Source organism: Perognathus longimembris, chromosome 5 (genome assembly GCF_023159225.1).
Source record: "Perognathus longimembris pacificus isolate PPM17 chromosome 5, ASM2315922v1, whole genome shotgun sequence".
In the NCBI taxonomy this organism is placed as follows: domain Eukaryota; kingdom Metazoa; phylum Chordata; class Mammalia; order Rodentia; family Heteromyidae; genus Perognathus; species Perognathus longimembris.
Window position 1 is genome coordinate 62678891 of NC_063165.1, and position 25547 is coordinate 62704437.

The 25547-nt window shown below is 43.9% G+C and overlaps 1 protein-coding gene across 1 annotated transcript; it reads right to left on the bottom strand.

Moving 5' to 3' along the window:
- Nucleotides 1-467: 467 nt before the first annotated feature.
- Nucleotides 468-18991, bottom strand: LOC125351115 (5-hydroxytryptamine receptor 5B-like). The gene is made up of 7 exons (XM_048345842.1): nucleotides 18907-18991; nucleotides 18003-18042; nucleotides 11530-11596; nucleotides 10511-10526; nucleotides 9425-9621; nucleotides 3235-4023; nucleotides 468-590 (listed from the first exon to the last, which is right to left on the bottom strand). Exons 1-7 carry the CDS (start codon nucleotides 18989-18991, stop codon nucleotides 468-470), a joined length of 1317 nt encoding a protein of 438 aa, XP_048201799.1.
- Nucleotides 18992-25547: the final 6556 nt, after the last annotated feature.

The window sequence follows — 25547 nt, forward strand, 5'->3', positions numbered from 1 at the left end:
CCAGGTGCAGAGGGGCAGGTCTCAGAAGACAAATGCCCGGTGGCAGCACGAAGTAATGAAAGGCACGTACTGCCTTTGGATTTGGCACCGACCACTTTCTCCACCTGATACCCGTGTGTCATGTCCACTCCAGGAGAAGACAGTTACCAACTGATTCATCTCCACACCCCTCTCTTTCCCCATCAACTTTGGAAGCCACCTGTGCTAGATACCATAGTTAAAAATTAAATCCATGCTTTACTGTCTACAAGAGATTTATGCGGGAAAGCTACCAGACCCACACTGAACTCAGTATGAGAGTGAAATCAACTTCTTCTAGATGAGGGTAGTACATTACTGCTGCTCATGCTTATTTCTCCTAACAGAGGCTGTGGGAGACCACTGTGCTGGACCATGATCATGACCATTTAGTCCAAGGTGAACATAAAACATCAAGCACAGTGCCTGGAAGACAAAATTTGCTCCATTCACATGTTTTTATCCTTCATACTTTCAAATTTTGCATTTTTCCAAAGGTCAAACCCCAGTCCAAGAACTATAGCAGATACCTTTCTAATACTGTTTTCAAGCTGGGACCTAACCATCGCATTCTTTAGGGAAAAAAGATGAAGATGTACACAGCGTCATCAAGAGACTTCTGCCACCCTCACAAAGAAATGCAGATGCTTCACAGCATTTAATTCCAATTCAGCATCACTGCCTCTAGGGTGCAGGTGGGGGAAAGTACAGGGATACATTTCCTGGCACATCATTTTAAACATCTGTCTTTGATTTCACATAGCCAGAGGACTTGCAAATGCTGACAGAAACATTACACAGGATTTTAAGTGAGGCCTTGATGCCACCCCTCAAAATGAGATGCTCTATTTCATTTACAGTCTCAGCTTCCCATGGTTCTTAGACATTGCAAACCAATTCTGTGTATTACAGAAGTTGAGGCCACCAGGCATTGGTGGCTTACAGCTGTAATCCTAGTTATTCACGAGGCTGAGCTCTGGAGGATAGAGGTCTGAAAACAGCCCAGGCAGAAAAGTCCTCCAAAATCCACCTCTAACTAGCAAAAATGCCAAGCTGGATGGGCAGATGATGTGGTAGAGCACCGCCAGTGAGCAAGCAGCTAAGTGAGTTGGAAGCCCTGAGTTCAAACCCCAGGATAGGAAAAAAGTTATGGCTCAGAGTGAGAAGAGCTTGCCCCGGGTACCATGCCAGGAGTGGCTAAATGCCCTCTTTGCCCTGGCCCCTAAAGCCCTTCCTCCCAATCATGAATCACTCATGACTGCCATCCTTCCACCCATTCATCTCTTCTTTACATCACCTTCCTCATTCAGTTCCTGGATTGAATCTTCCCTAAATGACCAGGAAAATCAGCTTGGCAAACCTTTCTGGTATCCACTTCCCTCCGATTTCTTTGGGTGCCTGCTGGTTTGATGTAGTTATTAAATGTCAGCCTTACCTTGGTAACCAGATGGAAAAGCTACAATCACCCCAGGCATATCTGAGGGACCTTTTAAAGAACATCATTAATTTTAAATATAGCTCTCCTTACCATCACTTTCTAATTATACTTCTGACATTCTTATTTTATGTTAAAAATTCCTCTACCTTTTAATTAAAAAAAAAAGAGCCTTCTTTTTAAAGTGCATGTGCTTGTGTGGTAGCCAAAGTATCTGGGTTAATTTTCTGAAATAAAAACTAACAGCAACTAGACTTTTCCCTGTCTCTTCCACTCTTCTGCACTCCTTGCCCAGTCCATGTATTGTTATTTTAAAATAGATGTATGGGAGTTTGGAATGTGGCCTAATGGGTTCGATTCCTCAGCACCACATATATAGAAAAAGCCAGAAGTGGCGCTGTGGCTCAAATGGTAGTGTGCTAGCCTTGGGCAAAAAGAAGCCAAGGACAGTGCTCAGGCCCTGAGTCCAAGCCCCAGGACTGGCAAATAAAATAAAATAAGGTGTACGAAATGAACCCTTTTGTACTCCAGACTGGGAGGTTACTGCCTGGAATACCTGAGCAAAGTTTGGATCTCCAGGGTAAGGTGGTAGCTGAGCATATCTTAGATACTGGCCAAAAGATAAAAAGCTCCACATAGAACATTAGTGATCTTACAAATGCAGCTTCTCAATTCATTACACATGCAATGGATTCTTACATTCCCTGTATACTGCCAGTCAATACCCTGTTCATTTTTCTCTAGCCAGTGTATTCACTTAGCATGTCTTACATTCCTAACCTCCTGGAATCTTCACCAAGGGCTGTATGAAGTAGGAATACAGTTGTTTAAATAAGAAATAAAGCACAGATAAAGTAAGCAACAGATGTCCCAAGCTGGGATTGCAATCCATTCTTTTGCTTCCTCCCAAAACAACTAGAGGATATCCTTAGCATTGAGATAACCAAGGGAAAGTGGCACATGGATAGGGGAGAGGGGTTGAACTCAGGGCCTGGGCACTGTCGTGAGCCTTGTGCTTGAGACCAGCACTCAACCGCTTGAACCACAGGGCATTCTGACTTTTTTATAGCTAACTGGACATAAGAGTCTTGTGGAATTTCCTGCTGGGCTGGCTTTCTGGCTGGCTTTGAACCACGGTCCTCAGATCTCAGCCTCTCGAGTAGTAGGATTACATGAGTAAGCCGCCCGCACCCAGTGACACTTGATTTTTTTTTTTTAATCTTCACTTTTCCCTTTGACCAGGGAAGAGGCAGGTAGTTGATTGCTGAGGTGTCACTAGACTGCAGGGGATCGAATTGGGTCCGATGGAAACAAAATAGTACAGGTGAGAGGAATTTCCTCCTCTACACCAAGTCTAATTCTAGCCAATCACAGTCCTGCAAGTCAAGACAGACCCGAGAAGCTAGTGTTTCCGAGCCTGATTTGAACACAACTTCGACAGGCAAGGAAGGCACAGAGAATGCAGCGATCCCACCCCTGTGAAGGGAGGCTGCACCTGCAAACAACACCAACTGGGGTTCAGTACTCACGTGAGAGTGGTGAAACCTAGTCCATGGCGCACGCCGCGCGGATGGCGACCTTCTTGGGGGCACACCAGACGCGCAATTGACAGGCGGCTCCAGGAGTTCCTCGCAAGAGCAGATGGCAAATTCTTCTGGTGCTCCAGCTGCATTGGCCACTGGTCCTAGCCAGCGCGCAAGCGTCTGCCCCCTCTCTCTTTCCCCAAACCTCCCCCTTCCCCAGCTCCCCAGATCCTCCCAGGAACACATCTGAACCCTCACCTGCACGGTGGCGGGCAATGGCAGCACAGGCTGTCGACGGCAGCGACCGAAACGAAATTTGGCCGCCTTGGAGGTGTTCCAGTAGACGAACAACACGATGCCAAGCGGCAGGTAAAGGGCGCCACCAGTGGAGAAGACGGCGTCTGAGGGTTCCTGGCTCACCTGGCACCACTGGTGCCCCGTATTGTACACCTCGCCCCAGCTGAAGAGCAGTGGAGCAAGGGCGATGAGCGCCACCAGGGCCCAGGTGAGCGCAATCATGAGCGCCGAGGTGCGGCAGCAGGCACGCAGTGAGTACTGCAGGTGGGGCATCATGGTCCAGTACCGGTCCAGGGCAATGGCCGCCACGTTCCAGATGCTGGCGGTGCAGCACAGCACGTCGAGTGAGATCCACATGTGACACAGGCTTCGGACCAGACACCACGGCCTCCCCGCCGACAGCTTGCTCACCAGATTCAGTGGCATCACCATGGCTGCCACTAGCGCGTCCAAGATGGCCGTCGAGCCCAGGAGGTTGTGTGGCACGTGATGGAAGGTGCTGACGCGCAGGATGGTGACCAGTACCAGCAGATTCCACAAGAAAGTGGCAGCGATCAGCACTGCCAGCAGCATTACCACCAGCACGGTGAAGACAGAAAATGGGGGCTCCTGGCCAGGGAGGATGGCATCACCCAGGCTCAACCCCACGACCCCGCCGGGCCCCGTGCTACCATTGTAGGTCTCAGGTCCCAGGGGAACTGCGGTGGCCACCAAGAGATTCGCGACTTCCAGGACACACGGGCTCGGGCCCTGCACCCCGCAGGTGAGCAATTAGGAGGGGACACTGTGCTTGGGGAAGATTGGCAAGTGGCATAGGGCGCCCTGCCCAGGTTCCTCCACTGAGCTGCAGTCTCCCTTGGGCGCCCCCCTCAGGAAACCTGTTATACAATAGAGGAAAGAAAAAAAGAAGACAAGAAAAAGTGGGGCCTTTCCCGTGCCGCCCCGCCGGGCAAGCAGGTCCCCTGGCAGCCTGCAGTCCAAGGGCAGGGAAGTGGACCAGGCCCAAGCAGCCAGCCCCACACGAGGGCGGGGCTTGCTGTGTCACCCCACCTCCGCCCTCCAAAGACAGAGCTGGGTGGGGGGGGGGCTGGAGAGCACTCCTGGGAGGGTGCCGGGGGCGACCAGGCCTGTGTTGCAGTCTGACCAGGAGGGAATCTAACTGCTTAGGAAATCCGGGAGGAATTTCATTCCTGCCTCCCTCCTGGCAGGTCCAGAAGACAGCGGCCCCACCTCGCCCAGGAAAAACTGGGTGCTGGTGGTTTCCAGACATCTCGATTGTCCCTCTAGCCCAAGTAGCAGACCCAGGTGTTGGAGTATGTAAATGGCAACGTCCTCCACCTGGCTCTGTCCTGCTCATGCTCAGCACGTCGGCCCCACACGCACCACAGGGCTTCCTGACTCCCTGGAAAAACTTAAATTAAAATGTAAATACTGCGTGTGATGGCAGAGAGCTTGAAAAAGAGGGGATGTCCAGCTTCTGAGCCAGCTCTAGTCTCCCTCCAATGCACCCAACTTTCCGCCATCCCACCCCGCCCCCACCCTCACCCTCACTGAAGACTTAAGTCCTCCAAGTTCAGGTGGGAGAGTTGGGGGTGTGGGTGTGATTTCTCCCTGAAGAGGATATGAACTCAGGGCCTCCAGCATGCTAGAATCTGAGGATGAAGCACTCTACCACTGAGCTACACTCCCAGCCCAGGAGTGGTAGATTTATTTGCTTTTCAAGAACTGCTTTTGTTTTTATTTTTGAAGTATCATTAAGTAGTTGTACAAAGGAGGTTCAATTCAATGTATCCGTGCTTGAGTACACGCATTCTTATCAGAGTCGCCTCTTCCATCGTTCTCCTTCATGTCTCTCAACCCCACCCATCTCCTTGAGATACCCAGTTCCACTTTCACATGTGCACATTGAATATTATGACTGCGTTGGCCCACTAGTTATTTTATAGACCCTTCAGCAAAGGGAGAAAATACTTAGGTGACAGTATCCTCCCTCTCTACCAACTCCCTCTACCAAAAAAAAGTTTCAGACTTTTTTTTGTACAAGTCCTGGGTCTTGAACTCAGGGCCTGGGTGCTGTCCCAGAACTTTTTACTTTTTTGCTCAAAGCTAGCACTCTGCTACTTGAATCACAGCTCTATTTCTGGCTGTGTGTGTGTGTGTGTGTGTGTGTGTGTAGAGAGAGAGAGAGAGAGAGAGAGAGAGAGAGAGAGAGAGAGAGAGAGAGAGAGAGAGACTGGACATGAGTGTCATAGACTTTCCTGCCCAGGCTGATATCAGTCAAAATCCATCAGTGCCCTGCAATTACCTCCATTTTCGAAGATGAGAATATTGTCTCAGATTGAGTCGCCCAAAGTATAGAAGTATTTCAAAGTTTAATCTCTGTTTTCTTCTCTTTCTCCTTTTCATTATCTCTTTATTCTATTCTTTTTCTTGTTTTGCATGTGTGAATGTGCACAGACTCTGCTACTAGGGATGGAACTCAGGGCCTGGGTACTATGCCTTTGGTTTCTCAGTCAAGGCTGGTGCTCTACCATTTGAGCCACAGCTCCACTTCTGGCTTTTTGTTGGTTAATTGCAGATTAAAAGTCTCTAGCATTTGTCTGTCCAGGCTGGTTTCAAATGTCAATCGTCAGATCTCATCCTCCTGAGTGCCTAGGATCACAGCCATGAGCCACCAGAGCCCAGCTCCACTTTCTTTTCAATGATTCATTTCATTGTGTTAATTTTCTCAGAAGGTTCCAGATTCCAGCTGCTCTGGGACCAATATCAAACCATGTTCCCTGAACACTTCTGCTCTGAGTGTGTCATCTTTTCCCTCTTCCAACCCAGCTGTTGACACTCATGCTCACTGCAGTTAGGCCAGCCTGCCTGGAGATCCAGCCCTCCCTCCATCCAGCAATTCCTTTTCAACACCTTAGGGAACATCCCTAGCATCTCCTGTAAGTCTTTCCTGGACACCATTTCCCCCAGTTTCTAACCTTATCATCAAGCTAAACGTCTTGTAAAGTCCAAATGTTTTTACTTTGACTCCTTTGCAAGTTGGTTTTTATGTCTTCTGAGTGTGCTGTCATGTTTGTGTAAGCTAAGGGCTGTTGTGTCTGGTGTGTAGAGTGTAGAAAGTGTGGGCTCGTGAGCACATGAGGAAGGAAGAGGAAGGCCATTGGTGGAGTGTCCTACCTTCAGAAAAGATTGCCCAGGCGCCATGGGCAGGGCCCCTCGGAAAACAGGGGCAGCCAGCCAGTCATTCCACCTGCTGCAGCCTACACAGCCATCTGCAGTCTTCTACTGGGCAGAGTGTAGAGCCCACTGGTTCTACTGAGCACTCACACGGCCAGCTAGTTATATTCTTTTTATCTATTCCACTCTTGGAACAAAAGCAATGCAGCTTTGGACTGGTTTCATTATGCACTTTAAATAAAACTCTGAAGCTGGGCATTCATGGCTGTAATCCTAGCAAGAAAGTCCATGACACTTTTATTGCCGATAATCACACACACACACCACTCACACACACATGAGAGAGAGTGAGAGAGAGACAATCCAGAAGTGGAGCTGTATCTCAAGTACTAGAGGGATAAGTATGAGCAAAAAAAGCTCAGGGGCACTGCTGAGGCCCTGAGTTCAAGCCCTAGGATGAGTACACACACACACACACACACACACACACACACACAAACACACACACACGAGGCAATTATACATGCCATGAGACTGTTATAGATCTAAAAGTAGAGCCACTATCTCAGGGTTAAGTAAGTGTTCAGTAAAACTGACTAGCCACTCATGGTAATTTATAATATTATAGATAGATAGATAGATAGATAGATAGATAGATAGATAGATAGATAGATAGAAAGATAGATGATAGATAGACAGACAGATACATAATATATAAATCATAGTTAAAGGCAGCCTGGGCAGAAAAGTTCCTGTGAGACTCTTATCCAATTAACCACTACAAACCAGAAGTGAATCTATGGCTTAAAGTGGTAGAACACTAGCCTTGAGCAAAAGAGCTCAGGATAGTGCTAAGGCCCTGAGTTCAAGCCCCACAGTCAACAAAATACTAATAATAATGACCATCCCTATTCTTTTAATTTACTTTTATTGTAAAGGTGATGTACAGAGGGGCTATAGTTAGGCAAATAAGGTGATGAGTACATTTCTTGTTCAACATTGTTACCCTCTCCCTTGTTTTTCTCAGGCCCCCTGAATCCCCCAGCCCCCGCAAATTATAAGATTCATTTCCAACATAGTGTCTTGGGAGTATCACTGTTGCATTGGTTCACTCTTTTTCCTTTGTCTCACTATTTTGTTATTCCCCTGCCCTTCTCCAAATCAGACAAATGTATATACAAGACACAGGTTACCAAAATCAAAAACAGTGACAAGGGGATAAGCCAAAGGGGGAGGGGGAAAAGAAAGAAAGAAAGAAAGAAAAGAAATAACTGACACAGTACATTAAAAAAAAACCCTCTTGTTTCCATATTTGGAGTTCATTTCCATTAACATCATTTCATATGGTCATATATACCTAGCCATTGAACTATTGTGATCCTCTGCTAGGACTATCCTAGACATATACTAATTATTACAAATGAAGGAAACCATAGAGCCTATGTTTCTTTGGGTCTGGCTTTCTTCACTTAGTATGCTTTTTTCCACGTTTTTCCATTTCCTTATGAATAAGGCAATATCACTCTTTCTGATGGAAGCATCAAATTCCATTGTGTATATATACCACATTTTCTTGATCCATTCATCTACTGGTTGGTAGATGATTGGTGATTCCATAGCATAGCTATTGTAAATAATCCTTCACTGAACACTTATGCTGGTAGCATCCCTATTCATTCAAATTGAGTATAGACCTCGATTGTTCTCTCTGATCTACTTTAAATATTGTGTTTTTATACTTTTAACTTCTCAGATATTTGACACAACTATATAGTTTCTTTCACACATTTTCAGTCAAACTTACCAGCAACCTTTGTAGGTACCATTTTCATTTGCAGATAAAAATATGAAGTTTTGCAACTTTCTGTAATGGATTGAATTGCATCTTCTTCTCCCAAAGTCATATGTTGATTTCCTAATCCCCAATGTGACTATGTTTGGAGATAAAGGGGTAAAAATTTAAATGAGGTGATAAGGGAGAAGCCTAATCCAGCAGGCAGTGTCATTCTAAGAAGAAACACTAGAGAGCTCACTTTCTACCAGCTGCTGCCCATGAGACAGGAAGAGAGCCCTTATCAGGAACAGAATCAGTTGACACCTTGAACCAGAACTGTCAGAAAAAACTATTGGTTAATGAGCAATATTCCAAGTCAGTGGTATTTGATACTGCAGCTCAAGCTAACTAATTCACTTGCTTCGAGACTGCTAGCAGGACTCAGATTTGACCTCCAGTTCTCTGTCCATGGTACCAACTGGCTCCATACATTGGACCAGTGGTTCAGTGTCATTGCTTTAGCTGTAATACCAATAGTTTCCTGTTAAAAAAAAGTTTACATGCTTGTCTTTTACAAGACTTTATTTTGCCTTAATTACAAGTCTTCTTGGATTTCTATCCCTTCATGCTTGACTGCTCTCCTCCTGGCAACTTCAGTCCAGACACACTGGCCTCCTGTTGCCTAGAACATGACATTGGTGTCTACTTCTTGGGGTTATGTGTACCTTTCTCTCTGCCTGGATGCTCTTCCAGGTGAGACTTACCTACTGCTTCCGTTGGGTCTTTGGTCCATGTCCCATGCCAACTAGATCTTCCCTGCCCCTTGGGTCTATGACTTATTTGTGCACAGGCACTTTCCCTCATACTGTTTTCCAGTACTTTACATCATCTCACAGAAGTGACATCATAGTATTTGTGTAATTGCTTTCCTTTTCTCTGTCTTCCCCACTAACATGTTAGCTGTTCTTGTGCAGGAAATTCGTTCCCTGCCATATTAGCATCCTGTTCTGTGCCAAGTGCACAGTTTATGATTTAACACATTCAAATGAGTTCGTTGAATGAATAAATTGGGGTTTGATGAGAGAGGAGACATAAGTCCAAGCATCCTTGCATATCCCAGTAAGGTCTTTCAACACTGCTCATTAACTCTTTTCTAGCCTGGTTGGTGGAAAGCCTTAATGGGTGGGGTTGATTCTTCACCTGGGGGATGGGAAAGTCCACTGTTAATGGGTGCTTGGTGCTCTTCTCCCAAGATGCAAACTGCTGCTGGGCAGATTCCAGCATGGACCCTCGGGCCTTAGGAAGCCTGAGGAAGAAGTCAAACAGGAAGCGCTGGCTACAGCTTTTGACCATAACAGAACCTTTCCTCTGACCCAGGTATCTCATGTCTTCTGCATCTAAGAAACAGAAGCAAGATAACTTGTCAGTTGTCAGGGGGGTAAAATCACAAACCTTAATGGTATTTGACAGGCCTTTGGTTTGTTGATTTTTAAATTTTTAATTAGTAGAATCTTTCCTCTTTGGGGGCTCATTTCTTTGATATATTTTCTTCCAAATGTAATAACTTAGTTAAAATGTAGTCATGGCATGATTATTCTTATTGCTTATTTCCAAATTGTACCTCTGAGAGATTTAATGGTTCTGCTGTGCTCTTAACTCTGGCTTTGAAGAAACAAGAGGGAGAGACTGACAGCCTTGAATAAAATATTATTATTATGAACAATTTTTAATGTGTATAGAATGAAATAATTTAATATGAAATTCTTTAACAACTAAGAGGGCTACATTTTTGTGCAAGGTGATTTGTTCTCTATGTATTCTTTTGTTGGGGTTGTTTGTATGCCTTTTTGTCCTTGCTGGTCCTGGGGCTTGAACTTAGGGCAATGGTGCTGTCCCTGAGCTTCTTTTGCTCAAAGTTGGTGCTCTACCATTTGAGCCACAGCTTCGTTGCTGACTTTACTTGGTGGTTTATTAGAGGTTAAGAGCCTCAAGGACTTTCCTGCCTAGGCTGGCTTTGAACTGCAATCCTCAGATCTCAGTCTCCAGAGTAGCTAGAATTACAGGCATGAGCCACTGGTGCCCAGGAGTGTGTCTGTTGTCAAAGGAATCCAGGTACTGACTGATGGAAAATGACTTAAAATAAAAACACTCACCTGCCCCCCCTGATAGCCACATCAGAAACTAGCCCTTGCTACAGACTTCACTAAATCATCTCCTCTCCCGGCCTCCCTTCCCGAACATAACCTGGAACTGCAAAAGAGATAACCTGTGAACTGAGGGCCTTACCAATTGGGACAATATTCTGTAAAATGTAAGATAAGACCCCATCTCTGCACAAAGATCCCCTTCTCCTGTTCCCATTCTGCCCTTATGACCCCTGACCATTGCCCCACCTGACTTCACTTTCCCTGCCTAATAGAAGAAACCTTAGTTGTAAGGGAATCATGCCATTTCTTCTCCAGCCAGACTGAAGAATACCCATTTCATGTTTAATAAAACCTGTTGGCTTGTGAGTTTCTTTCTGATCTTTTCTTTATTGACACTCCTTTATGGATCCTTATCCATTTTAACATACTGTGATTTCATTAATTTGTTACATAGGGTTTCTATCATTTTTCTTCCATCTTTTTATTTGCTTTATTACATTTTTGGGTGGTACTTGGTGGGCTTGACGTCGGGGCCTTACACTTCACTTGTTTAGCTTGCTTGTTGACTGGTGCTTTACCACTTGAGCCATGCCTCTAGCCCTATTTTTTGTTTATTTTGGAGATGAAGTCTCATCCTTTTCTGCCCAGGCTGGCTTGAATGTCAGTCTTCCATATCTTAGCCTCCTGTGTAGCTAGGACTACAGGTGTGAGCCACCAGCACCCAGCTTATTTATTCTATTACATTTGTGTTGAATAAAGTTTTTTTTTTTTAACAAATAAAGTTTTCTTGTTTCTATTACTGTCATTTAATCAACAATCACAAATTGCTTTCCTGTCCCCTTTTTCCACTATTAAGGTATGTCAGAAGGTTACAAATGAAATTTTTTGGCTTCTCCGCAGCTGTGGTATGCAGTAAGAGATGGTGGTCCTGCCTTCTCACCTTCATGTTGTATATCATACTATTATAAACCTGAAATGGCTTAACCCTTATCCCTGAGACTAGGCATTGCTACAATAGTATGATCCTGTCTTTTCTTTTTATGACGCTGTCTTGATCCTGGGGGACCTTTCATTTATGAAACCAAATCTACTTCTGCCATAAGTGTAATGTAGCAAAATGTGCTAGAGCACGTTAGAATCAAGGGATGCTGACATTACCAGCAAAGAGTAATTGCTTCCAATAAGGAGAAGCAGAGCAGGCCTCATGGGGAAGGCAGCTTTTGACCTGGAAGTTAAATATGGGGATTTTTTTTCACTAACACAGGGAGAAAGGAGGAATGAGGTGTGCATAATGGCAAGATGAGGGGTAAACAAAGACTTGAAGTAATCAAGAACAGCAAAACCAAACCATTAGCAGAGAATGATTAGGAAACATTCACCAGGAACCAGATGGTCATTCTTCCCTTCCTGCCCAGTAGCAGTTCATGCACTTCTAGATGTTTTCATTTGAAAAAAAAGTCAGTAGAACATTTCTATCATCTTTATTCAGCAGCACCTTTCAGTCCTCCTGAGTATTTCCATGTATCTCTCATGATTATCTTTTGTGCTGTCATTAAAAGACACTCAGTTTGATATTATAGTTCTTGTGTTTTTCCTTTTAGATTATTTTTAGTAATATTTTATCAAGTGGTTTTCCAGTTTCATCAAGTCTCATACTAAGTGTCACCTCCTTGAGAAGCTTGTCCTCATCTCTGAGCCTGCCTCAACCCCAGGCCTCACTGGTACACCAGCCCCCTGCCACCTTGAAGCCAGTCATGGACACAGACCTGTTAGTCTCTCCACTGGATGACAGGTTCCCAGAGGATAGACCAGGGGCCTCTTGTCCCTATCTTCCCCAATCCCAGGGTTCACAATAAAGGAAAGAGGGGAAGAAGATTAGAAAGTGGGAGGGAGGGAGGAAGGAGGGAAGCTTACTAAAGATGAAGAGCAATGCAGGGTATTTCAGTGTACCAGGGATGGCATCTCAGGAACTGGTTGGGGCTTCCCCATGGATGGATCAAATTTAACTAATTTGAAACTTTGTTTTGAGTTGTGCTCTGCTGGGAGCTCTGCATGCCCATGACTGCCTGGAGAAGGCTCTGCTCAAGTTTAAACAAAGTCCCTCAGGGGCTGCTGCAGTGTGATTCAAGGCAGCCTGTTAGCCGGAGTAGTGGAAGACTCTGATGGTATACACATGATTGCCATTTTTACAGAAATGCAGAAGGTAAACCTTGTGCTTATGAAGACTTGCTTCCATAGAGATTTCAAAGAAAGCCTTAGAGACAGGGTTATGCAGGAAGTTGTGAAAGTGTAGCCCGAGTTTCACAGGGGACTCATGCATGTTAAAGATGACAGAAATGTGGACCATCTGCCTATACGATCTATAGAAACAACTGGAGACAGCCTGAGAAATAAGCCATGTAGTCTGCAAATGGCATATCAATAGGGGCAGGGATACCCAAACCCTTTGGTGTCCTTATCATAACACCTAGTGTCCCAGGTGCCAGATATAGAGCTATAGTATTTAATGTTTGCCTTGATAGGTTTGGGTCTTGCTTTGACTCCATCCTCTCTTGCTGTTTTCCTATTCCTTGTATTCAGAATGGCAAGATTTCCCTGTGTCCCTGTGTCTTTTAGTATGCAACTTTCATTTAAAATTTACTTTTATCCATTGCAACTAAGAGTTTGCACTGAGTCACAGAAGACTGAAGAGTTTTGAACAATGCTGGAACTGATCAGAATTTGGGGATTATTGGAGATGAACTAAATGCATTTTTCATTATAAGACGGACATAAGCCTTTGGAGACAGTGAGTGGGGAATGCTATGGTTTAAATATGAAAACCCCCCAACATGTGCATATATTGAACACTTGATCCAAGGCTGGATTCACTCTTGGCAATTGAGGTGGTGGGGCCTAACTGGAGGAAATAAATCAGTGGGTGTCTTTGAAGGCTAATCTTAGTCCCAGTCCTTCTTCTCTGCATCCATTCTGCCATGAGTGGAGACACTTCCTCTTCCACATGCCCTTTTTTTTTTTTGTGCCAGTCCTGGGCCTTAGACTCCGGGCCTGAGTGCTGTCCCTGGCTTCTTTTTGCTCAAGGCTAGCAATCTGCCACTTGAGTCACAGCACCACTTCTGGCCATTTTCTATATATGTGGTGCTGGGGAATTGAACCCAGGGCCTCATGTATACGGGGCAAGCACTCTTGCCACTAGGCCTTATCCCAAGCCCCACATACTCTTAATGTTTTGATGTTCTGCTTCACCCTGGACAAGAGTCTAAAGAACCACAGATGACATGCTAAAATCTGAAACTGTAACTAAAATTAAATAATTCCCCCAGTATTATGACACAGAAATGAGAAAAGTAATCTATACAGCATATCTAGACTCTGTGTGTGTGTGTGTGTGTGTGTGTGTGTGTGTGTGTGTGTGTGTGTGTGTGTGTGTGTCCTTGGGCTCAGGGCCAGGGCAATTTCCTTAAGCTTGTTTTGCTCAAGGCTACTACTTGAGCCTCAGCACCACTTCCAGCTTTTTTGGTAGTTAATTGGAGATAAGAGTCTCATGAGCTTGCCTGTCCAGGCTTGCTTCAACCTATGATCCTAATTCAGCCTCCTAACTAGCTACTCAGGAAAGTCTCAGGACAAAGGACATTCAATCAAAAATGTCCATGGTAGTAAGGTAGAGAAACTATATCACCAAGGAAGAAGTTAAAGAATTTAGATGCTCATGTGATAGTGCAATAAAGAAGGATCCCAAAGTGCTATCAGTGTTGATTCACAAAGAGTAGAATTGCTAGTAGCTCATGCCTGTAATCATAGCTACTCAGGAGGAAGAGTTCTGAGCATTGTGGTTAGAGGACAGTCCAGGCAGGAAAGTCTAAGGAGACTTTTATCTCTAATTAACTACCAAAAAACTAGTAGTTGGGGCTGTGACTCTAGGGGTAGAACATTAGCTTTGAGCAAAAACTCTCAGGGACAGTGTTAAGGCCCAGATTTCAAGCCCCATGTCTGGTGCAAAAAAAAAAAAGAAAAAGAAGAGTAGGATTACCTGGCCAAAGAATACAACACGGAGGTGTTGTAGTTTACCCCCAGAAAGCTGGGGTAAGCTGGTAACTGATAACTGCTGAGATTACTGGATTTAGAAGTGTATATCAATATGTCTGGCTCATACAATAATGTTCAATTCTGCCTCACTGAAAGTCATAGGACATGAACAAAATGAGGACAAATTCTTTGACAGGATGTAACATGAATGGTCTCTTGTTCATTTCCCAATAGACTTCTCACTTTTGCCTTATGAGCAGTCTTTACTCTCACTTGTCTCAGCATTCTGTACTCTTGAGCTTGATCTAGAAAAAGCTCTGCTTACAGCATCCTAGACCTCCTCTAGTCTACCAACTTCCAATTCCCCGGACAATCTCATTCGAATGGTTCCTCAAACACATATTCAGGATTACCATAGCAAGGACCCAACTCTTAGTACTCATTTTCTGTATTAGTTCTCTTCTCATTGCTGTAACAAATTACTTGAGAGAACAACTTAATTGTGGAAAGAGTTGGGCTGATGGTGAAAGGGTAGATTAATTAGGATGCAAGGTCATGAGCAGTATCATGGCCTGGCAAGTGGAAACTAGATACAAAAGACAGCATTGTTTTGAAAGAAGTCCCACCAGAACCCGAAATATCCTGCTTCCCATCCCTCTCTAGCCCCTTTTAGTTCCTCAGGTTTTCCAAGATGCTGATAAGAGGGAGATTTGCAGAAGGGTCTTGATTGGAAATAAAAGAAAACAGCCATCATGCTATAGAATCCTACTAATAAAAATACCTAAGTATAAGGACATAAGCCTGTAGGGCATTAATACACAAATGATAACATATGCTAAATGTCCCCTAAAGGACAATACTACCCCTGTGAAGAACCATCAATTTGCAAGGTACCAGTGGCTCCTACTTGTATTTTTTTTTGCCAGTCCTGGGGCTTGGACTCAGGGCCTGAGAACTGTCCCTGGCTTCTTCTTGCTCAAGGCTAGCACTCTGCCACTTGAGCCACAGTGCCACTTCTGGCCATTTTATGTATATGTGGTGTTGGGGAATCAATCCCAGGGCCTCATGTACATGAGGCAAGCACTCTTGCCACTAGGCCATATCCTCAGCCCCATGGCTCCTACTTGTAATCCTAGCAATTCAGGAGGCTGAGAAAGAAGGATCATGTTTTGAAGCCAGCCTGGGCTGAAAAGTTTGTGAGACTCTCTGGCTAATGAACCACCCAAAAACCAGAAGTAGAGGTGTATCTCAGGTAGTAAAGTGCCAGCCTTGAGCAAAGAAAGCAAAGGGGCAATACCCAAACCCCTGAGTTCAAACCCCATCACTGTTACACACACAGAAAAGCAGTCCCACACATTTAGGTAATTCAGATGTTTCCAGATGTTTATCCCCTCTTAAGTGTCCTACTTGATGTCAGAAATTTCTTTTGTCTCACCACATTGCCTTCTTGCAACCTCCCAGAGAAAGACCTGCTATATCAACACAGCTCCTTGTCCTAGTTCCTCACATAAAAACTGATGTAGTCTACAAGGAATCACACTGACATTACCTTTGGGTGCTGCTTAGCCCTACTCCATATTCATGAGGAAAAGCAGTATATTCTGTCAAATTAAGTGCCTCTGTCATGTACGTTGATATTTTTGATACTGATATAAATGGGAATCTGCTTTGTTCTCATAACTCAATGTTGTGGCCATGGCCCATCAACCACCTCCCTTCCCCAACGACCCCTCCTGATTCTCAGCAAAAATTCACCTTTGACCTTATGTGAAAGTACAGGACTATCAGTATCAGAAGGATACCATAAATAGCACACAGGACAGTCTGCTACAACCACAAAGGCATCCCCAAGCCTCTCGTGATCCATTACATTTAAATCCTAAAACCCCCATGTTCCCTGCTCCTTGTTTCCCCAACCCTGACCACTACTCCGTGGAGTCCCTCTGCAGCGATGATTATATCCTGATCTATTCTGTTGAGGTCTCTGTCTACTTCTTTCCTTTTTTTCTGCTTGAACTTTCCTAACAGATATTTCCTGGGATCATTTGCTTTTCAACTTCAATTGTAGCTATTATCTGTGCTGTTTGTGACCAGCATCCATGTCAGGTATATGAGTCTTCTGTCGAAGGAGGTAAGAGAATAAACTGTCATTACCAGGTATGTTGCTTGTGACTAGCTAGCCATGTGAGGGAGATAAATCTTGACCAAAGGAGTTAAAAGAAGAAAACTGCAACTATCAAATGTGCTGCTTGTTGGAAAGGGAAAACTTTATCAATAGAATTAAGAGGAGTAAAACCCCCTTTTGAGCAGGGAGCTTTCCACAGACCACATCAATCTCTTCCAACTATGTCTGACAGCCACCTTGTTCTCACCACCGCACCTAGCTAGCTGTAATGGAAAAAAAGAATGCAAGATTGTTTTGGGGGAATGAAAGAATAGCCACATTTCTAACTTTGGTAATCCATTATACTTATGATGTGAGCCTAACTCCTTAACAAGGAAGAGGACAGTTTGGATGGGGATCAAAATGGAGCAAACAAATCTGCTAGTGTGCCTAGCAACCAGTAGAGTAACAGGACTGTATCATTTTGCACAAAAGTAAATTGTCTTGAGGAAATCTCCTATTGTCTTCTGTGCATCTATCCACATTTCTGACACACTGACATCTTAACCACGTCCCTGCATATAAGGCATGGAGGATTTCTCTCCACCATGGAGTGTAACTTCAACCCCTCACTCCTCACATCTCACACATTTCCAGGGCCGATGACACTCAGATGCTCACTCCTATCAGAGATGGAGAATCTGACTCTGAGTCCTTGCCTTAGTTCAACCTTCCCCTTAGGTACATAACCATATGCAGGTACTCACAGAGATACATTTGCTGAGGTCAGTTACTCAATCTGCCCTAACATGTGGTGTCAACCTTTATGTAAAAGAACGTGAAGATGTGATGGTGCAGCCTCCTGCTCCCTTCCTTGTTCCATTCCACTCACACCCACAGGGGGAAACATCTTGAAAAACAATTCTTGTGTGCACACACACGTATGTACATGCACACTTACCTACACAAACACACCTTGACACAAAATGTTTTAGGTCTACTGCAGCCCACGTTTAGAGGAATTTTCCCCAAGGGAACAGCAACAGCAGAGCAGCATGCTGCCATACATGGAGATGCTTTTTTGGGGGAGAGTGGGAGGGGCTAGTCTTGGGGCTTGAACTCAGGGCCTGGGTGCTGTCCCTGAGCTTTTGTGCTCAAGACTAGCATTTTAACACTTGAAACAGAGCACCACTTCCAGCTTTTTTGGTAGTTTAATGGAGATAAGAATATCACAGTCTTTCCTGCCTGTGCTGGCTTTGAACCATGATCCTCAAGTCTCAGCTTCCTGAACAGCTAGGATTACAGGCATGAGTCACAGGTGCCTGGCTACTTATAAGTGAAGCAATCCAGTGTCTTCCCTTGCTGTTCCAGAAAGGACTGGTGCATTCCCTTGGCGTAGCCAAAAGGCTCAAAGGCACTGCCTCCCATGGAAAGTATAAATTGGACTTTTACCTCCAGAGAGACCAAAGAATTGTGTGAAAGTTTAGAATAGCTACCTCACCTCACCAGCCACTGCTTGTCTTTATGGAGATTCCCAAAATCTGTGAAGACAAAAGGCAAAGAATGTACAGTTACACAAAAACCTGCACATGGCTGTTTATAGCAGCTTCACTCATGATTGCATAAGCACAAATAATTGGAAGCAAGCAAGAAAAAAAAATGCTGTGTTCTATTCTCAGCCAGGACTGCATTATACCCACAGTTGGAAAAATAAATCTGTTTGTTTTTTTTAATCCTCTATACGTTAACATATGCCAGAGCACCATCCGCCTTTCTGCAGATCTTTTACCCATATTCTTTCGATTCTATTTTCTACTGAAATCAAACTTTAAGAGCACCTTCTTCTCCTACATGATGCACACTGTTGCTAGAGTTCAACCATCCAGAAGTGTTGGCTCTGAGGAATGTCTTCTGGGCTTGACTTGGTGCTGGTTTCTGCTTCCTCGCTGTTGTGCTATAGATTTGCTTCAGAATAAAAGTGGGTGGAAATCATTTCTCCAGCAAAGCAATGGGCTAACCTTCAACCTGCTATCAAAGTAATGCTAACTGATCAGATGGAGATAGAAAGAAATAATACGTCCAAGGAAATATCCAGGCATAATCGGTGTTTGTCTTTCCTATTGTGTGGGTGTAGAAGCTACTTTGTATGCAGGAATGTAAGGAGAGAAAGTGTTTTAGAGTAATTGTTCCTCGTACCATAGCTCAGAGTTTTAATTAGCAGATGAGCCCCTTCCCCTACACCCACTCCCTCGAATGCTTCCCTAAACATGACTTCAGGTAGTTTTTGTTTGTTTTTTAACCTCAGCTTGTAAACATAGGTCCTTTTTTCATTCAGAGCCCTTTAGTAAGAAACCCTTGGCCAGAAACCTGGACATTTTCCAGAATCAACAATAATAAAGACCTACTTGCTGCAAGGACCGGGGACAAACAGGTCATATATCCCAGGGCAGACCATGCCAGCTGGAGGCTCTGCAGAGTTTGGAGTTCCATGGTGGTTGTTCTTCCTGGTGCCACAGGTCCTGTATCCCCATCCATAGGGGAGACAGAAGCAAAATAACTCTAGGAGTGAGAAAGAGTGGAGAGAACAGCTTGTGTGTCTCAGATGCCCTTTTCTGCATTGTAAAAAAGCTCATAGAAGGCAACTATACAAAAGAGGACTGGAATGAAGTCTGAGAGTTAACCATATTCCATCAGGATCATTTACATCCCACACCTTGCCTGTAGTTGTTTAAGGTTTTCTCTGGTAGGAAGGATCAAGGAATTTAGTTCCAGTCTTCTTAAGAGAAACGCCAGCCCTAGAAAGACCAATAGATGCAATTTTTTTAAACCCTAGAAAAGTAAAAGAGTAAAGTTATAATAAGAATATGAAGTTCCAATTCATGTTGAGCGAGACAAGCCTAGAACAAAGAGAACAAAGGGGCATGGCCTCCTTAATATATGACTATAGGAGGGACAGTAGAGACCAGGTCTGCAAAACAACAAACTTCTTTTGAAATGCTATTTCCACAGGTTTTGGTCAGCGACCTTACATTATGTAGCTAAAACAAGACAACTACTAAACATAAAAAGTTGTAGAATAGACCTATCAGTGGATCACAGTAGCTCAACAGCTATGTACACCTGATCATATAAGACAAAGATAAGCAAAACAACTCCAAGAGAAGGACACAGGAGGATTCTCTTGTTGATGTTACATTTAAAGTTCTAGGTGAATTTCCTTTGGCATACCCTACGTGCTTACTGTATATGATTTTGGTACACTGGGTAATATATATATATATATATATATATATATATATATATATATATATATATATATATATATATATATATGCCTACCTGATCTAGGGAAGGGAGAGAAAAATGAGGGTGTAAGATATCACAAGAAATGTACTCACTGCCTTACTATGTAACTGTACCCCTTTTGCACATCACCTTGTCAAAAACATTTAATTAATAAAATAAAAACAACTTCAAAATAAAAGAATATGAAGTTCCAAGGCTCATAACTTGGAAATGGCAAACTGCATTAGAAACCGCACCATTGAGGGTATTATACATTAGAAAAACAGAACAAGATAAAAATGACACTTGATGAATTGCAGTTACAGATTTATAGAGAAGGCTCACCACTAGTGGTTCATATCTGTATTTATAGCTATTTGGGAGTTTGAGATCGAGGATCATGGCTCCAGGTCAGCCCAGAAACACACATACACACACACTGAGTTATAAAATACATAATGTATAAAGAGCTATCAAGAATTATCCCTCCAAGACCAACTGCCGGGTGCGCAGACTCCAGACAGTGGGACTCCACGGACACTAGGGATAGTGCGGACCAAGACATACGGCCACGGCAGCAACGGGAAGTTCGGGCCCACACTGGGAACAGACGGATGTAAGCGGCTGGGGAACCCAGCGGTGCAGAAGGACAGAGCCGGGGACACCACCACGACCTTTCACCACACCCGAAGGACCAATGACAGTGCGGGACACACACACAATCCAGGACCAGTGAGCCCCCCATTACCCCCTCCTCCAATGAAAGATCAGCTATCAGAGTTCCAAACCCTACAAAGAAGCTAGATCTCCCTCCCTACCCCTCCCCAACCCAAGGGAACAAAGAACCCCCAAATCAGGCGGGAAGCTCCCATCAGGCACTGGGAAGTCACAGGAGATTAGCAGGGGAAGTGCGAAGCAGCCCCAAGGCCGCCCAGGAGCCTGAACTTGCCGAATCGGCCCTGCCCCCTTCCCAACAGGGGCCACGGGACTGCCGGCAGTGCAAGCCCCACCCGAGGAGCCTGGACCTCGAGGACTCTTACAAGTAAATTCACAGGCGCTGGTGGGCAATACCAGCACAGCACAGCAGGGACATCTGGGCCTGATCACATGCCCCCCTCGCAGCGCAGGCCCAGTCTGAGGGCATTAACCCGCACCCCGACAGTTGATCCCACTGGGCCCCACACATACCACCTCCACAGCGGACACACGGGAGGGCACAAGCACAACCCAACAACCCGGGGCTCACTCTGGTAGGCGTAACCCGCTCATGGGGATGGGGCCGCAGCAGCAGCACACAGGTGGGCGGGGCCCACAGCAACAGCGCTGGCTCTGGTAGGCGTGCCTTCACAGGAGGGCAGAGCACTCCATCGGACCTTGCCCACACAGTTTGGCGCATTCTGCACAAGTGGGTGGGCCACTACTCAACAACACCTGGAGCAGTCCATACAGGAAGGCAACTGCCTGTGAGTTGAACTCCTCTGACCACGATACAGAGTGGAAAAAAGAACAAAAGAAGAGATCTGCCTACTCTGCCTACTCTGCCTACTCTGCCTACACTTGCCTACTAACTTAACAAGCTCCAGCTGCTCTTATTCTCAGAAGGGATACTCCCTGATATACAGCTGCCTACCACCTTCGTAAGTGTAGTTCCCAAATGAGCTTTTTTCTCTGATCCATCACCACATAGCAGATTCTTGTGAGGATTTTCCAGTACATTAACGTTTCCTCGATCTAATTACCTTAACAAGCTGCAGCTGTAATTATTCTCAGAAGGGATACTCCCTGATATACAGCAGGCTACCACCTTCGTAAGTGTAGTTCCTAAATGAGGTTTTTACTCTGTTCCCTCACCACAAAGCAGATTCTTTTGAGGAGTCTCCAGTACAATAACCATACCAGGAAGTACTTAATTTACTAAGCTACTGCTATTCTTATTCTCAGGGGAGATATTTACTGATAAACAGCTACCTACCCAGTATGTTCATGTCATTCCTAAATAAGCTTTTATCTCTCTACCCTCACCACAAATCAGATTCTTCTGACGAGTTTCCAGTACATTTGCCTTTCCTCATCTAAGTACCATAATAAGCTCCAGCTGTTCTTATTCTCAGAAGGGATACTGCCTGTTAAACAGCTGCCTTCCACCTTCGTAAGTGTAGGTCTTAATGAGGTATTTTCTCTGTTCCCTCACCACAAAGCACATTCTTGTGAGGAGTTTCCAGTACATTAACCTTTCCACGAACTACTTACCTTAACAAGCAAGAACTGTTCTTATTATCAGAAGTGATATTGCCTGATATATAGCTGCCGACCCCATTCGTATGTGTAGTTCCTAAATGAGCTTTTATCTCTCTTCCCTCACCACAAATCAGAGTTTTTTGAGGAGTTTCCAGTACAATAACCTTTCCTCGATCTAATTACCTTAACATGCTCCAGCTGTTCTTATTCTCAGAAGGGATACTCCCTGATATACAGCTGCCTACCACCTTTGTAAGTGTAATTCCTAAAGGAGCTTTTATTGCTCTTCCCTCACCAAAAAGCAGATTCTTTTGAGGAATTTCCATTACATTACCCATACCAGGAAGTACTTAATTTACTAAGCTATTGCTATTCTTATTCTCAGGGGAGATATTTACTAATAAACAGCTACCTACCCACTATGTTCATGTCATTCTTAAATAAGCTTTTATCTATCTTCCCTCACCACAATCAGATTCTTTTGAGGAGTTTCCAGTACATTAACCTTTCCTCGATGTAATTACCTTAATAAGCACCAGCTGTTCTTTTTCTCAGAAGGGATACTCCCTGATATAGAGCTGCCTACCACCTTTGTACGTGTAGGTCATAAATGAGCTTTTTTCTCTGTTCCCTCACAACAAAGGAGATTCTTGTGAGGAGTTTCCAGTACATTTACCTTTCCTCGATCTAATTACCTTAACAGTCTCTAGCTGTTCTTACTCTCAGAATGGATACTCCCTGATATACAGCTGCCTACCACCTTCTTAAGTGTAGTTCCTAAATGAGCTTTTATCTCTTTTCCCGCACCACAAAGCAGATTCTTGTGAGGAGTTTCCAGTACATTAACATTTCCACGAACTACTTCCCTTAACTAGCAACAGCTGTTCTTATAATCAGAAGGGATATTGCCTGATATACAGCTGCCAACATCCTTCGTAAGTGTAGTTCCTAAATTAGGTTTTATCTCTCTTCCATCACCAAAAAGCAGATTTTTTGAGGAGTTACCAGTACTTTAACCATACCAGGCAGTACATAATTTACTAAGCTCCTGCTATTCTCATTCTTAGGGGAGATATTTACTGATAAACAGCTACCTACCCAGTGTGTTCATGTCATTCCTAAATGAGGTTTTATCTCTCTTCCTTCACCACAAAGCACATTATTCGGAGGATTTCCCAGTACATTATCCTTTCCTCGATGTAATTACCTTAACAAGCTCCGGCTGTTCTTATTCTCAGAAGGGATACTCCCTGATATACAGCTGCCTACCACCTTAGTAAGTGTAGTTCCTAAATGAGCTTTTTTCTCTGTTCCCTCACCACAAAGCAGATTCTTGTGAGGTGTTTCCAGTACATTAACATTTCCATGAACTACTCACCTTAACCAGCAACAGCTGTTCTTATTATCAGAAGGGATATTGCCTTATATACAGCTGATTACGCCGTTCGTATTTGTAGTTCCTAAATGAGCTTTTATCTCTCTTCCCGCACCACAAACCGGAGTTTTCTGAGGAGTTTCCAGTACTTTCACCTTTCTTCGATCTAATTACCTTAACAGGCTCCAGCTGTTCTTATTCTCAGAAGTTATACTCCCTGATATACAGCTGCCCACCAACTTCGTAAGTGTTGTTCCTAAATGAGCTTTTTTCTCTGTTCCCTCACAACAAAGCAGATTCCTGTGAGGAGTTTCCAGTACATTAAGCTATCCACGACCTATTTACCTTAACAAGAAACAGCATTTCTTATAATCAGAAGGGGTATTGCCTGATATACAGCTGCCTACCAGCTTCGTAAGTGTAGTTCCTAAATGAGCATTTATCTCTCGTCCCTCACCAAAAATCAGATTCTTTTGAGCAGTTTCCAGTACATTAACCACACCAGGAAGTACTTAATTTCCTAAGCTACTGCTATTCTTATTCTCAGGGGAGATATTTACTGATAAACAGCTACCTACCCATTACGTTCATGTAATTCCTAAATGAGCGTTTATCTCTCTTCCCTCACCACGAATCAGATTCTTCTGAGGAGTTTCCAGTACATTAACCTTTCCTTGATCTAATTCCCTTAAGAAGCTGCAGCTGTTCTTATTGTAAGAATGGATACTCCCTGATATACAGCTGCCTACCACCTTCGTTATTGTAGGTCCTAAATGAGCTTTTTTCTCTGTTCCATCACCACAAAGCAGATTCTTTTGAGGAGTCTCCATTACAACAACTCTACCAGGATGTACTTAATTTACTAAGCTACTGCTATTCTTATTCTCAGTGGAGATATTTACTGATAAACAGCTACCTACCCAGTATGATCATGTCGTTCCTAAATGAGCTTTTATCTCTCTTCCCTCACCACAAATCAGAATCTTCTGAGGAGTTTCCAGTACATTACCCTTTCATTGATCTAATTACCTTAAGAAGCTCCAGCTGTTCTTATTCTCAGAAGGGATACTCCCTGATATACAGCGGCCTAGCACCTTCGTAAGTGAAGTTTATAAATGAGCTTTTTTCTCTGTTCACTCACCAAAAAGCAGATTCTGGTGAGGAGTTTACAGTAATTAACCTTCCCACGAACTACTTACCTTAACAGGCATCAGCTGTTCTTATTATCAGAAGGGAATTTGCCTAATATACAGCTGCCTATCCTGTTCCTATGTGTAGTTCCTAAATGAGCTTTTATCTCTCTTCCCTCACCACAAATCAGAATATTGTGAGGAGTTTCCTGTACATTAACCTTTCCTCGTTCTAATTACCTTAACATGCTCCAGCTGTTCTTATTTTCAGAAGGGATACTCCCTGATTTGCAGCTGCCTACCACCTTTGTAAGTGTAATTCCTAAAGGAGCTTTTATTGCTCTTCCCTCACCAAAAAGCAGATTCTTTTGAGGAATTTCCATTACATTACCCATACCAGGAAGTACTTAATTTACTAAGCTATTGCTATTCTTATTCTCAGGGGAGATATTTACTAATAAACAGCTACCTACCCAGTATGTTCATGTCATTCTTAAATAAGCTTTTATCTATCTTCCCTCACCACAATCAGATTCTTTTGAGGAGTTTCCAGTACATTAACCTTTCCTCGATGTAATTACCTTAATAAGCACCAGCTGTTCTTTTTCTCAGAAGGGATACTCCCTGATATAGAGCTGCCTACCACCTTTGTACGTGTAGGTCATAAATGAGCTTTTTTCTCTGTTCCCTCACAACAAAGGAGATTCTTGTGAGGAGTTTCCAGTACATTTACCTTTCCTCGATCTAATTACCTTAACAGTCTCTAGCTGTTCTTACTCTCAGAATGGATACTCCCTGATATACAGCTGCCTACCACCTTCTTAAGTGTAGTTCCTAAATGAGCTTTTATCTCTTTTCCCGCACCACAAAGCAGATTCTTGTGAGGAGTTTCCAGTACATTAACATTTCCACGAACTACTTCCCTTAACTAGCAACAGCTGTTCTTATAATCAGAAGGGATATTGCCTGATATACAGCTGCCAACATCCTTCGTAAGTGTAGTTCCTAAATTAGGTTT

Bases quoted from the DNA above. Each gene is read 5' to 3' on its own strand.
- LOC125351115 (XM_048345842.1), bottom strand. From the start codon at position 18,991: ATGGAACTCCAAACTCTGCAGAGCCTCCAGCTGGCATGGTCTGCCCTG. The intron at 11,597-18,002 runs GTGAGGTAGCTA...TTTAACTTCCAG, and splicing joins GACAAGCAGTGGCTGGTGAG to GTCAAAAGCTGCCTTCCCCA. The intron at 4,024-9,424 runs GTGAAGAATCAA...TGCGGGGTGCAG, and splicing joins TGGACTTTCCCATCCCCCAG to GGCCCGAGCCCGTGTGTCCT.